This window comes from Chroicocephalus ridibundus, chromosome 2 (genome assembly GCF_963924245.1).
Source record: "Chroicocephalus ridibundus chromosome 2, bChrRid1.1, whole genome shotgun sequence".
Lineage (NCBI taxonomy): Eukaryota > Metazoa > Chordata > Aves > Charadriiformes > Laridae > Chroicocephalus > Chroicocephalus ridibundus.
In genome coordinates this window covers 79,532,586-79,548,304 of record NC_086285.1, presented here as the reverse complement: position 1 = coordinate 79,548,304, position 15,719 = coordinate 79,532,586, and the positions used below count along the sequence as shown (strand labels likewise).

The following is a 15,719-nucleotide window of genomic DNA, read 5'->3' as shown; positions in this document are numbered from 1 at the left end:
GAGCCAGTTGCCGAAGTCAATTCTGGTTCCATCACCACTGCATTTTTCTCAGTTTCATCAAAGTTCAGTCCTCATTAATTTGGGCGATTCTTACTGTAATATTATTGATATAGCGTATAGCAACTGTAGTAGTGATGACATATAGTGGTAATTAGCAATTAACATCATACAGTTCAATTCATTGGATATTCTCACCCCAAATTAAATCCCCATGAGGTACATGTCAGAATTGCCCATCCTCTTGCATCACCCACCAAGTGCACCCAGGTCCTTGGGCAAAAGGAATCCCAAGGATGGGTTTGCCTTTGCCCATGGCAGGAATAACCCAAACTGTTTTCCCTAACATATTTTTCATGTGCACTACGGGGACTTTATCCCCTTCCACAGTATTTAAAAGTTCTGATGGGGCAGGGCCAGCTCGATTGACAGATATTCTAGTGTTAACTAACCAGGTAGCCTTTGCTAAATGTGAATCCCAATGTTTGAAAATGGGGCCTTATGAGTAAATCAAAGTGTTTTCTCTACTGTGTCACAGGCAAATCATGCACCCATTCTTTTACTCCCATAAAAATGTATAAATACCACAGATTATTTGGAAGTCATTCACTACTGTCGAGTACCACAACTGCTCCACAGCGTCTCTGTACAATGGTGTCAGATGTTCCGCTAAGTTTGGGCAGTGTGACGCGTGCATTCACATAGGAGATTGTTCTCATTCAAAATGCCTTTCCAAACCGAGATGAGAGGGAACAGTCAAGAAAGGTACCTTGCTGGAGACAAGGTTCCCTGCCCATATGTTCCCACTTCCCCTTTCTTTCTCATACCTTGCTGCTCTAACCCAGTGAGATCTTTTCTGGCTAGGGTGTGAATGATATGAAGTAGGTAAGGTTTGAAGCTGCAGCACTAAGTAGTCAATTATTGGAGAGAAATCCCTGTCCTTAAAGTGTTTCTCAAAAGATTAGCAAACCTCCTACCAATGTAAGAAATAACTAACTTTCCTTTTCATAATGGGATAAAATAGGACCCCTCAGTCTTCAGTGTCAGAGCTTGAAATGCACATGCAGATAGGTATGTGTCTGGATAAGAACATACCTTTTAAAATCACCCCTCCATACTGTATTTATTCCACTATTTTGCCATTTTTCCTGGAGGTAGAGAATGCGGCCGATACCTTTTAGATTCTGTGCCTTTTGAAGTCTCTCCCAATATTCATCTTTTCTGTTTCCTTTCTGTCTCTCTCAATAGCTTTGATGGAGCTGTTTAACACTGGTTTTAACAAATTGCCTTTTTTTAGGGATACATAGTACTGGGGGTAAAGTAGTGTCAAATACACTATACCAAAGGGGTCATCTTCTGTGTGCTTGCTGGTCTAAAGCCAGACTTGCGCTTCTGACTGAAATTCTGTGGTTCACCCTTGTTACCTTGAATCGACACAACTGTGCTTATACCAAAATGTGATTTCAGGTATATGAAAGCAGTCTGGAAGATGGGAATACTCCTTGGCTTTCCCAGAGCGTGGGCTGCAGCAACTGTCCCTTGGGCACCACCCATCCCATTCCTCACTGCACACATCATCTAACAGCCCTGTGGCAATTGCAGTTATTAAGAATGGCTAGGAAAATATTTGCAGTTAGAATAGTGTAAGCGATTAGTGGGCACATAGCAGTATTTATTTAGGAGGCCTCCTTTAAGTTTCAAGGGCATTCTCAATCTACAGGACCAGACAGCTTTCTGGAGGCTTCTAACAAGGGTAGGGAGATAGGGGAATCATCCCTTAGAGGAAGGACATGTACCAAAGTTAAAGCTTTAATGAACAATTAGCCATGAAGCAAGAGACAGGAAAGATTATGAGACTATTAAAGGCCTGTCTGAGAGCCCGGAGAGCCCAGAGCATAGGCAATGTACCTTATAAGTTGGCACATTTTAAAAGTATCAATTAAAAACAGATTAAAATAATATGTGATCCAATTTGACTCAATATGCATGGGTGACCCTGACCTACCCAGGTTTCCCCAGTGGTAATACTGGCTCCATGTAACATGTGGCGTTGCCAGCTGTCACGTGAAGATGATGGCTATTGCTGAACCACTCACATTTCCTGGGCTGGACGTGGATGAGACCTTTCGTGCTCCTCAGGAGCTGCTGGTGTGCTCTGAAGCTGCGTGGGGTTGATCTGGTCCTCCCCTCTTCTCTCCGTAGGTTCAAGCTGGCCAGTTCCCATACTGATGGCCAGCCTTCTTCAGTAAGGAGATCAGTGCTCTGACCCAGCCCCACCGCAGCAGGGACTAGAATTATACTCTGTGAATCATCTCTCTTTTCCCTTTTCTGTTTCAGAATGACGATGGACGCTCTGCAACTAGCAAACACTGCCTTTGCAGTTGATATGTTCAAAAAACTGTGTGAGAAGGACAAAACAGCCAATATTATTTTTGCCCCACTGTGTACCTCAACGTCTCTGGCTCTGGCATATAAAGCTGCGAAAGGTGATACTGCAGACCAAATGAAAAAGGTAAGCTGTCAGCATCCTGTTCTGTGGCTGCAAAATTATACGGTTGTTGGAGGTGGCTTTCTTATTTATTCCCGTTAATATTCTACTGGACGTCTGGTTCCCTTGTAAGCCAGGCTGCAAACCATCCATCCAAAACTCCTGAACAGTTCCACTCTCCATGGCTGTCCACAGCAAAAGAGGTTGAAAATCTGGCATAAAGAAAAAGCTTTTTCAAACGTGTACAAGATGTAAGGGGACATGGCGGAGTCCTCAACAGTTCCATTAAGGCCTTGTCTCCTTTTATCATAGTGTTGATTGTGGCTGCAAGTCTTAATCAAGATCACTGGATTTGCTGGATAATTTTTTTTTCATTATTCAAGAATGCCTAAACTTTATAGAATGGGAAATAATGTTGCCATTATCTGTCAGCAGCAAGTATGCTTAGCAGCCCAGTCACTGGCGTTTCCCCTTTCTCCCACAATACGGCTAAGAGGAGGCGGATGCAGTAGAAGAGGGCACAGCTTCGGCTATGTATCTCCTTACAAACAGCTCGTGGTGTTCAAGGGGTTTCCAACACCAGGAATGCAGAATGGCTCTGAAGGACGTTCTACATATTTGAATGCATTTTCCCTCCTTTGGGAATTCTTCCCTGTACTTCCTCATTCATTGGAGGTACCCCCGAGTGCAGCCTCCTGTGCCCCCGCTCATGCCACAGATTACGATGAGTCCTGTGCTATTCGCAGACGTGCAAAGCAATATATCCACAAAGATCTTCTTGGCTTTGCAGATTTTTCCAAACAGGATCATTTCAAAAAAAAAGCACCAAAAAACCACAAAAAGCCCAACTTCTTTTTTATTAATGTACATGACACTTTGCATCTTCCTCACCATTTCAAAATTCAAGCGCTGGCTTTCTAATGGGAGAGTTCAAAGTATTAACTTGCGTTTAACTTCATTTTCACTTGTGTCTGCAATTTGCTTTGAACTATCCCATAATAGGTTAACGTACACATCCACAAATGGAGTTCTGTTACACAAGCACGTTTATGTTTCATATTTCTCAAGAGGTATATAAAAAGTGCTGACTGCAGATACTAATGAGAACTTGGTACGTTTTTAAATGTAATATCTCTTATTTTCCATGTCTGTTCTAGCTTCTGCCTGCCCCTGAGTTCATACTAGATCCAAAAGGAGCCAGATTGGCAGTCGTACTCTGCAATATCAGTTAACAAACTTGTGCTAAAAGCGCTCCCAGGTAGAGAAGTTGCAGTAGGGTGGCTTTCTCCCCAGACATCGTTTCCAGGCACAGAAGCTTTCTGCACTTAACATGCTAAGAATTAGAAGTCTTGGAGGAAAAGGAAGTAAGCGGAGAAAGTTGTTTCGGAGGAAATGACCGTGGAGTTTGGCTGTGAGAGATGGGCTGGTGCTGTGTCCTTGGGAGCTTATTTCCTTCTGCTCCCCCCGAGGAAGGAGAGGGGAGGACACGGAGCAGTGTCTAAGGCAGAGCAGTAATTTCTTGTGCCTGTGAAGATATGAAGTGTTCAGGGAGAAAGAGCAGGAGTGAGGGACAAAGGGGAAAGAAAGTCGCTAGCGCCTGCTATGTCTCATGCAGGAATTTGAGACAGGTGAGGAGGGTTGGGTAGGCTGCCTGCAATGAAACAGCCACCATCAAAGACCTTGTAATAAGCAGGCATAAAAGTTCAATTCATATTTATAGGGTTATTTTCAAATACCCCAAACCGGCACGAACCTCTCACCTCTGGTGCCTAAAACCGGCAAGTTTTAGGTCACCCCAGAACTTCCTATAGCTGGGCTTGTCATCCCCAGGAGCTGGAAGGTGTCCCTGTGTGGGTCAGCAGCCCTACCTCCAGCTCGTGCTTTGTCTACCAAAACAGACATAGTTATCTGATCAACTTTTGCTGAAATATCATGTGATGTCATGTATCAGTCACAGCAATCAGAAAATTTGATGATCTGTTAGGCATTTTTAAAGGTGTAGCCCACTTCTAGAAAGGAGACTAAATGGGACCCTCATTTGTCTGTCTTAAAAGCTCCAAGTTTTTGGATGGGAATGGAAATTTAGTGAAAACATTCTGGTGCCATACTGCAGGCTTTTAATCAACTAAGTCCCCTCACTAGCATGAACTGGTCTATTGATTTCTTTGGACTGCTCACAGGAGAGAAACATATTTGGTTAAAGTTCTGGTGGGATCAGGTTTTTATATTCATGTGAGGAAGTCAAATAAATAAATGATTTTTGAGGGGCTGTGTTGTTAGCTTAAATACAAAAAGCCAGAGATCTGGTCACAAACTAGCATTATTTTTTGCTAAGCTGTTAGGAATGTTTAGATAATAAATAAGAAAAAAAAAAGATGCTTAGTATTTTATTACGTTCATTTAACAGGTACTCCATTTACAAGATGTCAAAGATGTTTCTTTTGGGTTTCAAACAGTAACTTCAGATGTTTCCAAACTCAGCTCTTTCTTTGCACTGAAAATGGTCAAACGGCTCTTTGTAGACAAGTCTCTTAATCCTACCACAGTAAGTACTGCAGAAAAGCCCTGGTGCTATGAATTGCTTGGCCAGCCTGTTGGCGGGTTACCGTGTCAGACTTCAATGTTATTTAAAATAAATTGTCTCACTTTGGCTGTTACTTGACTAGATTCAGGTGATGAACAACATCATATTCTCTGCTGCCATACAAGCTTGTAGGAGGATGAGTGTGCTGCTTGACCCCAAGCTATGCAGCTATTACAACATTTGTAATTCTTTCATTAATATGCTTTAGGTCAGTAGGCTCAGTAAATTTCGAATGCAATATAACTTCTGTGCCACATCAAGGTCTCTGCATTGTAAGTATGAGCACAAAGGAGTTTTAAAACAAGTCAGTGGCACAAGTGTGTGTCCAGTTCCCACACCCAAGTAATTACTGCGTAAGCTGTAGTTTTCTTAATCTGTCTGAGGACGCAGAAGCCTGGCTATGGAAGCAACACAAGCAAGGAGGGTGTTGTTAGGCCTTCTAATTTATGGACCTTGCAAATAACTTAGAAAAATGTGTTTTTTTTTTTTTCTCCCAAAGTTGCCTTTGAATAGGGCCCCAAGCAAGGGCAGCATTAGCCTAGAAGCGATGTTTCAGAAAACTCTCACTATGCTAAATGATGCTATAATCAGCTTGTCTGCTGTTCAGGCTCCGCTACAGCAAAGGCCAATACCCATCCACAGCAACAAACGTCTCACCTGGTGAGGACAGACATGATGTGAGCAGCCCGTGGCCTTTATTTCAATCCTTTCTCTTACCCAGGCCTGCACTGAAGGTTGCTTTATCCTTTCAAACTCTGGCAATATGCTCACTCGTGTAATACCAAAATTACTTCAGCTGCTGATGTAATGCCTCTGGACCGAAGACACCTTTGGGACCGATGTGCTGAATGCAACTGTGCATCCCATCCTGGTTGTCCCTCACTGTTATTTGACATAACAACTCCCCAGCTCATAATAAACTCCCCCACTACCCCATGGTGGAGCTCGGCATGCTGACGTTGCAAGCTTTGTAAAGAGCCATTGAGCGGATGGCATTTAACCAAGGATGACCTTGGTACCTTGCGTCTTTCAGGACTTTGTCAACTCTACAAAGAGGCCCTTTCCATCTGAGCTGGAATTAGTGGAGTTCAAAGAAAAAACTGAGGAAACCCGACAGAAGATCAACAAATCTCTCTCAGAGCTAACTGATGGTGAGTACAGCTTAACCTTGGGCACGCTGTTTGCCTCTTTGAAGAAAGAGATCTTTGTCCTCGTGACATCTCTTTACTAATGCTTTTAGAAGTAAATACATAGTGAAAGCAATAGGACTAGACCTATTATTTGGATTCATGAGGATTAGCAACGTCAGCCTGTTTTGAAATCACTAACTTGACTACTGCAGCGTTTCTGAAGGTGGAAATGAGAGGCTCATCTTGCATTACCCTCGGGGAAAGCTGATGACAGCTTTGACTGCATCAGGACAGTTTGGGAGCATGACAGCTCCTGGCTGTGGAGCTTCACAAACATCTGACATCAATATATTGAACCCAGACCCTGGTTTCCTTTAAAAGTTTTATTCTAATGGGAAGTATTTGCTGGACTCTGAATTTCAGGCTGTTAATTCATAGTGCAGCTCAGCTGCTTTGCTGCTTTTGCCAGTAAGGGTGCCACAAGTGGATGTGTGGCTCTTATTTGGAGGTGGAAACGGAGCTGTGGACATTTTTCCCGCAGTACTGTTGAGTCACAGGAGATGCACACCAGTGACCATGAGGGTCCCAGGCAGAGCCTGTCCTGTCTGTGGGGGGCAGAGGTCCAGCCCTGGCCCAGGAGAGTGCGATGTGCCCATAACCGAGCCTGTTTGCAGCTCTGGGGTCGGTTGCTGCCTGTTGCCCTCGTATGGTACGAATATGAAACCAAGGGGGAGTGAGTCATGTCTCGTCCTTCCCAGGCTGGCTCAGATGTCCATGTGGAAGCAGCTTCCCCTGCCTGTGCCATTCCTGCATGAAGGCAGGACTTGCCCCCCCAGAGCTCTGGATTCAGTGTCTTCTAAGGCAGTCCTTGAACAGGTTGAAAACAGATCAAGGAGGGGGATGACAACATTTCACAGAATCACAGGATCACAGAATGGTAGGAATTGGAAGGGACCTCTGGAGATCATCTAGTCCAACCCCCCTGCCACAGCAGGGTCACCCAGAGCAGGTTGCACAGGAACGTGTCCAGGTGGGTTTTGAATGTCTCCAGAGATGGAGACCCCACCACCTCTCTGGGCAGCCTGTGCCAGTGCTCTGCCACCCTCAAAAGAAAGAAGTTCCTCCTCAGGTTTAAGTCGAACTTCCTATGCGCAAGTTTGTGCCCGTTACCTCTTGTGCTGTCGCCGGGTCCCATCCTCCTGACACCCACCCTTTAAGTATTTATAAGTGTTGATAAGATCCCCCCTCAGTTGTCTTTTTTCCAGACTGAAGAGACCCAAAGCCTTTCTTCATAAGAGAAGTGTTCCAATCCCCTAATCGTCTTTGTAGCCCTTTGCTGCACCCTCTCCAGCAGTTCCCTGTCCTTCTTGAGCTGGGGAGCCCAGAACTGGACACAGTACTCCAGGTGCGGCCTCACCAGGGCAGAGTAGAGGAGGAGGATGAACTCCCTCGACCTGCTGGCCACATTCTTCTTGATGCACCCCAGGATGCCATTGGCCTTCTTGGCCACAAGGGCACATTGTTGGGTCATGGTCATCCTGTTGTCCACCAGAACTCCCAGGTCTCTTTCCACTTTTTCCATACTCTCTTTGAAGCCTGTAGCAGTATTTGGTTATGAACTAGAGTCAGAGCAGTATTTTTTGTTATCGTGGTTGTTTTATTCTCATGTATCTCTCAAAATGAGTAGCAGCTAGTGTGGAACTTCCCTTCAAATCTGGGTCTCCAAAGACAAGTGATTTTTTGCTTAAACCTGTTGAATTTCACTGAAAATCTGTTACCTTCTTTAAGATACTAAACAAAAGCAGTAGACGTAGTTTTGATTCCATGCTATATAAGCCAAGAAAAAAATGTCATTTGTAAGATCTGTCTTGATCCCAAATCCCATTTCAAACATTAAACTGCAATTTTAAGTAAGTACTTTTTAAAAAAATTTCCCATTAGAATTAAAAACTCCTATTGGTGAGGTACGGGACATAAATATTTTAATTCAGTGAAGTGTTTCTATATTCGGTTGAAGCAATTGAGAGGTCTGTAATGTATTGTTGTACTAACAACCAGCTTAAACCTGTTCACAGGCAAAATGGAGAATATTCTGAATGAAGATAGTGTAAGTGACCAGACTCAGATCCTCCTAGTTAATGCAGCTTATTTTGCCACAAACTGGATGAAGAAGTTCCCGGAGGCAGAGATCAAAGAATGTCCTTTTAAAGTCAATAAGGTACGTTCTGAAAAAAAAAATAGAGTACTGTTTCCACTCAACAAAATGCAAACTTTGAGCTAAGAAAATCGCAATAAGAGAAAATGAGAAATGTTCATTATTACCATGGCATTATTAGACTCTATCTAAACGTATATACTGTTGCGAGGGTCCCTAAGCCAGTTGACTTGTCATATTGTTTTAAAACTTTTCTTGTGCTTTCACACCCATCTTTCAAAGGCCCAGTGTGAAAACAGACTGTCCTGTTACTATATTTAGACAAAAGCGGCTGAGTACAAGTGACCAGAAGCCACCGTTGCCTGCAACAAGGGGATGCACGTTCTCATGGGTAGCTGCTTCCAAGGGATTGCAGCCTGGACCAGAGGCTGCATCCCCAAACCAGCAGGGATAAAGGACAAAACGTTGCATTTCTCCCTCTGCATATCAGCCCTACGGAGCCACGAGGTCCAAATGGGTGCAGCACCCACGGCTCTTGCCTTCAGGAACCTGTGACCAATGATGAATATTGTGCAGCTTTAAACCAAGACATAAAGCTGGGCAACAGTTTTGAGATAAAGAGTTTATACTCCAAATGCATATACATATGTGTGTGTATACATCTGTGTGCATGAGAAAAGTTGGAGTTTCAGGTTCACTGAAAATATTCGTGAATTACCTCACCAGCCACCAGTTCCAGCTAAAGAAGCTTTTAAAATTATACAATAAACTAACATTTTTAAGTGAAATATCTCAATTTTTCTTTTCCTAAAGTAGCATTTTTTTACTGAATTTGAATTTTAAAATTAGTTTCCTGGTGAACAGAACAGTTTGTAAATCTTCCCTATGAAATAAAGAGTTTTGATTTGTTTTGTTTCATTCATAAAAAACAAAGACATATGGCTTTAGGTAAGCCTGAAATTTCTTCTTATTCTGTTTCAGCTCCTGAACCTAAATACCTGTTATTCATATGAACAGCTTGACCTTCACTGTTGAGGTGTGCTCAGTGCTTTACACTTACTGGCATTACGATGCCCTGTAGACAGTATAGTTCATAGCACTCAGTGAAACAGGCACCAAGGGCCACCAATATTAGGTAAATTTCTCTCTTAAGGCACATCCCCAATATTTTGCTATTGTATTAAGTAGAGTTCTGTTCCACTTTTCTTTGGAAATCTGCCTACTGTAGAGAGCCAACAGCTTTCACTGCAAGGGTCTCTTGAAGCCGGTTTCATTACCTGTGAAAGCCAACAATTTCTCTGATGGTAACTCAATGTACCGCTTACATGCAACTTTTCTCTCTTGCCATCTTTGTTGTGAATTAAAAGATTGTTTCCTCTATGTTTTGCAGACTGAAACTAAGCCAGTGCAAATGATGAACCTGGAAGCTACTTTTTGCCTGGGCTATGTAAAAGAATTAAATGTTGCCATCCTCGAGCTTCCATGCCTTAACAAACATATAAGCATGCTCATTCTGCTGCCCAAAGAGATTGAAGATGACACCACGGGCTTGGAAAAGGTGAGAGAAAAAAGTAAAATTAGGATGATGCTTCCCTTGGAAACAGCCCGCTTACAATGCTATATGCTTATGGAAGGTTATTGTTATTTAGATACTATGTAGAAGAAACAAAAAGTAAGTTTCCTGTGAATTTACCTTCTCGTTCTGCATCTCTGTTCCTGATGTCATATTTGTGACATCATCATTTCCACTGGGGCCAAGTTTGAGGTCGTGAATGAGACTTTGTTTTAGGTAGGCCCTGCTCAGAAGGAAGTGTAAAGTGCAGAAGGTGCCCATGGTGCACTTTAGGAATTTGCATCTATTTGAAAATCTAGCCCAAAAAATTGGATTTCATTCGAAGATTTTTGTTCTTGCTATAGTAAAGTGCTTAAACTCATACTTACTGGGTACGTAGTAGTGCTGACTATATTTACTCTGGTGTCCTCATTTTTTTCAGTTGCCATGTATCTGTGGTTTTTTTTTTGCTAAAGTCTTACTCTTCTCTAGGTTTTCCTTTTCAGCAGAGGTGTCTGAAAAGGAGCCATTTTTATTACAATTGCACAAAAATTTGAAGAAGAATAAGGCATGTCATTTCTCTATGGAAATTATAGAACATATTTTCACCTCTATCCAAAACTTAAGAATTAAGAGACAGATGATCATGCAGGTCTCCTTTGTAATTTGCTGCAACTGGCCATAAAGTCTCAAGGCAGGAGGACTCTGCTCTTGCAGCTGTAAGGTGCTTTAATATGTAGGAGTAAATTACAGAACATGTGTATCTTAAAATGCAAGTGAGGCCATTCCTAATCCAAATATGTTGTGGCCCCAAATTTTGCCTCCTCCCCCCAGTTTTTAAAACATTGCTCAAGTAGCTGCATGTTTGATTGAGATCAGGCTCTGGATTTGGACTCTTTTTCTGTCCCAAATACCAGCAATTTCATCACTGTGTAGAGTCAGGAATCAAGACTTTTGGTTCCACCAGTTGACCGGGTGTAACCCGGGTGGGGGCTGTCTTTCTCAGGTTCCTTCACGTGGTTGTTGAGGTGATTGCCTATCAAAAGCTTGTAAGGGGTTAATAGTCAGGGCCAGTGCAACCAGGGACGTTGCTCCGGACGCCTGTCCTATGGATTAAATCATACTTGCATCGATATAACTGAGAGTATGTTAACCCTGAACGCTACAGTTATGAATTCAAAAGCAAAGGTAGCCTTTTGGAGTCTGTTTTTTGGGGCTTGACAGGAGCAGGAACTTCAGGAATGTTTTTTTTCCTCTCCTTCCTCGGTCTCCTCATGAATTTCCTCTGTTCCTTTCTGTCTTCAGCTGGAAAAGGCACTCACCCCTGAGACATTATTACAGTGGACCAATCCCAGCATGATGGCCAACACCAAAGTGAACGTATTTCTTCCAAAGTTTAGCGTGGAAGGTGATTATGACCTGAAGCCACTTCTAGAAAGCCTGGGCATGACAAATGTCTTTGATGAAAGCGCATCAGACTTCTCTGAAATGTGTGAGACCAAAGGTGTGGTTTTGTCGAAGATCATCCATAAAGTCTCTTTGGAAGTAAATGAACAAGGCGGCGAGTCCCGAGAGGTACCAGGATATCGGATTCTGCAACACAAAGATGAATTTAAAGCTGACCATCCATTTATCTTTTTGTTTAGGCACAACAAAACTCGCAACGTGATTCTTTCAGGCCGATTCTGTTCCCCTTAAGCAGGGCACATTTGTTATGAAAAAGCACAATTACATTTATGGTGGTGCATGTTCCTGTAAAGCTTGGCATCCTGACTATCACCTTTGAAAGGAAACCTAAGAGGTTCCTGTATCAGCTGGGTAATACAAGGTACTCTACATATGCAGCAGAACTAGTTTATCTCATTTCGTTTCACCCCCTTAGCTGAAGGATTCTCACAGTGAAGAACACGTTGTATTTTACTGAGAAGTATCCCAGCCTCAGAAACAAGTATATTTTGTTTCTCTCTGACAGCTTTTCCCCAAAAGGGAGTGAACTGAGAGCCTGTTTTTCTTAGACTGGGAGCTGGGAAGGGCTCTACATTCCTGCTCCCTAGCCAAACCACTCTCTCTCGTGACCCACGCTCTGTGGATTCCTACTGCCTAGAAGGGGAAAATGTGGACATGTGGTGTGACAGCCCTCCCCTTGTACCTGGCTACACCCTGGTGGTCCAGGGTGCCCTACCGGACCCTGATAATGCAAAGTGAAACGGTGCCCAGGTTCTGCAGCATAGCTAAACAGTTCAGGCTAGCATCAGAGTTTGCATCTGCAAAGCAGAAGCTGCATTGAGACCTATGGATGCAAGAGGCAATAATCATGGTGACAAAATGTATACCCAGAAGACTTTTCAGTGTGAGCTACACCAGTTCATAGATTGGGGAGGTTGGACTCTGCTGCGTGGGATTTTTTCACTCGTTGCGCTTCAGACGTGGAAGAGGGGACCAGTTCACTGCAGCTATGAGGACCCCTGTTCTATATGTATCCTGAGAAAAAGAACGTTATGCAATTCTAGGATAGAAAACTGATGGATTAACACTGTAAGTGCCACACTGTTCATGCACAGATTATCTGCCGTTTCTAGTTCTGGATTCAGTGTTAAGGAGACTCCATACAATTACTAAATGTCTGAGGCATGAGAAAGAAATAAGGACTGCAACTTGAGTGAGATTAACATTGTAATTACCACTCTCCAAATTCCATATGAAATCATGGTAATCAGATTTCATTTCTATCTAAGGACTGCCTGCTGCATATGTTCAGTACTGGTTTACCTAATTACTGTTCAGAATAAAGCACTATAAAACCTGTGTCAAATGTCTGCAATACGTCCAGTGTCAGTCTGTGTGTTCACTCTTGTGTGTTCGCTGGCAGTGTCAGTGTTCACTCTTGACCTCCAATAAATGATAGGAATGGAAATAAACAGATTCACTTAGGCCACAAAGTCAAAATAAAAAACTAAATCACTGTCTGGATTGCCCTCCTGGACCACATCATCATAGCTCCCTGTAAAGACTATGTCACTAGGTGGTCACATTATACAGAGAATTCAATTACGTATCTTCAAAAAATGGGAGCATTTTACTTGAGAATTCCTCTGGGTGCTTCAGGTCTGAAAGAAACTGGAAAGAGATTACTAAATGGGAATATGCAACCCCTAATATGCATACCTCTCTTCTAACACCAGAGAACAGCAAGGTAGTTATTGTGAATTTGGAGACAGGAGTTCTGGTTTGATTCTTGACCTTGCCAACCCACGAGAAGCCTTTAGTCACAAAGGTTCAGTGGCTTTACCAGTTTCCTTCCTTCTGTGGACCTCTAATGGGCTCTAAAACATTTCAATATCAGAGGGCTAACTGGAGTTGTTGGCCCGTATGTTTGAAGGTACTGAAGGGACTAACTTCCACCAAAACCAATGGAAGAGTCCCTGCAGACCTCGGCGGGGGGGTGTGTGTGTGTATGTTTCTTTGCTGATGTGCATCAGGTGTTCTGATACATGGATAGAAGTCAGAAGAAGAATGCAAAATATAGCAATTACTTTGCAGCCCATCCTGTCTGCGAAGGAATTGTCTGCAAAGATCTTTACCAGCTCAGTAACTTAAGTGATAGCTGAATGGCTGGGAAATGTTTTACACACCCCATCATTTCCTGATCTGTTGTGGAGGCTGGGGTCAGAGTTCTCCAGAGCTGCCATCACTGTAGTTTCTACCCGGTTCTCCTGTAGGAAGTGGGTCAGGGCATTGCACATGGGGTTGACAACTGACTAAGCAGCTGCACAGGCAGTCCATACGTAGGCAGGATGGCGTAGTTGCCTATAGTCTGTACAGTTGGTTTGTGTTTGGTCGCTGACTCTTCGTCAGGCAGTTCCAGGTGTCCAGCAGGATGTATCGCCCTTATTGCTACATCTGTACTGGTCTGCCAGACTGATGAAAACCTCTGGCAGATTGCTCTATCCCTCTTTTTCTTCCTGGAGGAGAAAAGCTCAGACATCACTTACTCATCTTTTTCATGTTCTGAAAACACTCCAGTCCAGGAGCCAGGCTTCATTCAATGCAGCTCACATTCTGATCAGCGCACTTAGCACATCCACACATATTTGCGTAAGCATGTCTTCTCAAAGGGTTCCTTGTGATGGCTTTGCCAGGGAGGGTTATCCCATGAGAGCAGAGAGAAACACTACCTCAGGGTGGGGCCCATCTTTCCCCACCTCCTGACTAATCCCAAACTATCCCAGACTATGCAAGGCAAGCAGATGTTAGAGATACAAAGCTGTCTCAGTCTACAGAAGGCAAGCTCATTTATTGGTCACTTACAAACAGGCCACAAAAAGCTCAGGTTTATTTTTCGCTTCTGCTTCTTCTCTCTACCAGTCCCAGTATGAAACCTATCCATCTTGCGGCATGTGAGGGAGAAGTTATCAGTAAAGTGCCTGCTGGTGTGGGAAACTCTGTTACGGTCTATTGCTCGGTTCCACCCATGGTGGCCTCTGGGCCTCGGGCAAGAAACTGCATGGGAGGACATGGGAAAACGTGTGTGGGATCTTGTGTATTGGAACACCTGCGTGCTGAAAGGCGTTGGCTACGATGGAGAAAGTGAACATAGCTGAGGACTTGCTCAGATCACCAAACTGCTCCACCTCACCTTTCACCAGAGCGCTGCTATCCAGTGATGGGTGATGGCCCCGATGGAAAAAAAGCAAGCCGTGGCTGGCTTTTGCAGGCAGTTGCAAACTGCGGTGTTATGTGTCTAGTCATCTCATCACTTGCTCAGCTGCACAATCATTGCGCACTTCCTGCTCCCAGCATTTTGTAGAAGAGAAGTGATACATCTTAATGTCTTGTGGTAAGAAAAGTTGTTTGTGGGGAACAGCAGTTTGGCTTCGAAACTTGAGAAATGCTATGTAGAGCCAATTGGCCCCACTGGAAAAGCAGTACAGTTTTGAACCCTGAGTATACTATCCTAAGGGCCTCAAAAAGACAGAATTTGCACATACATTGACATTTCCTGAGGCAAAGCAGTTAAACTGATGTCAAGGGAGTTCTGAGGGAATATGTGTACAGAGCAAGTAAAAGAAATCAGTGGAAGAACGATCTTAATATAGGAGGGAGGGAGAAAGCGCAGAAACTGGAAGAAGGAAAGTCTTGAAAGGTACTCAAAAATATTTAGACTGTAACTGAAAAGAGGTTAGGACTCATAAAGGCATAAGAAGAAAAGATACATGGTAAGGCAATGTGCAGAAATAAATATAACAGATCAAGAGACAGAAAGAACTGAGGTGGAAGACTAAAGAACACTCCAGAAACATTCAGGAAGAAAAAAACAGAAACAAAGGTGTGAATATGCCAAATGGAAGCAAAAGAGTGAGGATAAGAACAGGGGTAGCAAGAACACTCATTTTATCGTTGTATCTTGCATTGTTTACAAATCCCTCTTTTTGGATGAGCACTGGAACAGTGGAGCTTGGGCAACTGGGCTGAGACCTTGGCAGAGGAGCAGGGAACAGCAAAGGTGGTGTGAGCTGCGCCTGAGGTAGAGGGTGGACCAGCTTCAGCACTAGGAGGGAAGTGTGGGAAGGGCAAGGTGGTACTGGGAGACCTTCTTCCTCTTTCCTTCTTTCTCCCCTCACTGTGTCTGATCCCTCAAATATCCTATGAATCCAAAGCCAGTTTTATGCTTTGTAGGAAGAAAGAAGAGCTGAGAATGGAAAGGCAGAAAATTTTCAGGGTTGCGAAGCCACACACAACCCTAGAGGACTTCATTTTGACCCCTGATCCCAGCTGCCATAACCCAGTGTTGCACCTGAGCTCAGAGGTGCTGA

General features: G+C 43.5%; 1 protein-coding gene across 2 annotated transcripts in view; it reads left to right on the top strand.

Annotated features, from left to right (window-relative positions):
• SERPINB5 (serpin family B member 5) overlaps window positions 1-12,564 on the top strand; it is a 28,630-nt gene extending 16,066 nt beyond the window's left edge. For both annotated transcript variants that reach the window (XM_063326037.1, XM_063326038.1), the window contains 6 exons: window positions 2,335-2,509; window positions 4,893-5,030; window positions 6,103-6,220; window positions 8,275-8,417; window positions 9,745-9,912; window positions 11,212-12,564. In XM_063326037.1, coding sequence (XP_063182107.1) covers window positions 2,336-2,509; window positions 4,893-5,030; window positions 6,103-6,220; window positions 8,275-8,417; window positions 9,745-9,912; window positions 11,212-11,604 — 1,134 coding nt within the window. In that variant the 5' untranslated portion in view covers window position 2,335 and the 3' untranslated portion in view covers window positions 11,605-12,564. The remainder of the gene's footprint in view (window positions 1-2,334; window positions 2,510-4,892; window positions 5,031-6,102; window positions 6,221-8,274; window positions 8,418-9,744; window positions 9,913-11,211) is intronic.
• Window positions 12,565-15,719: the final 3,155 nt, after the last annotated feature.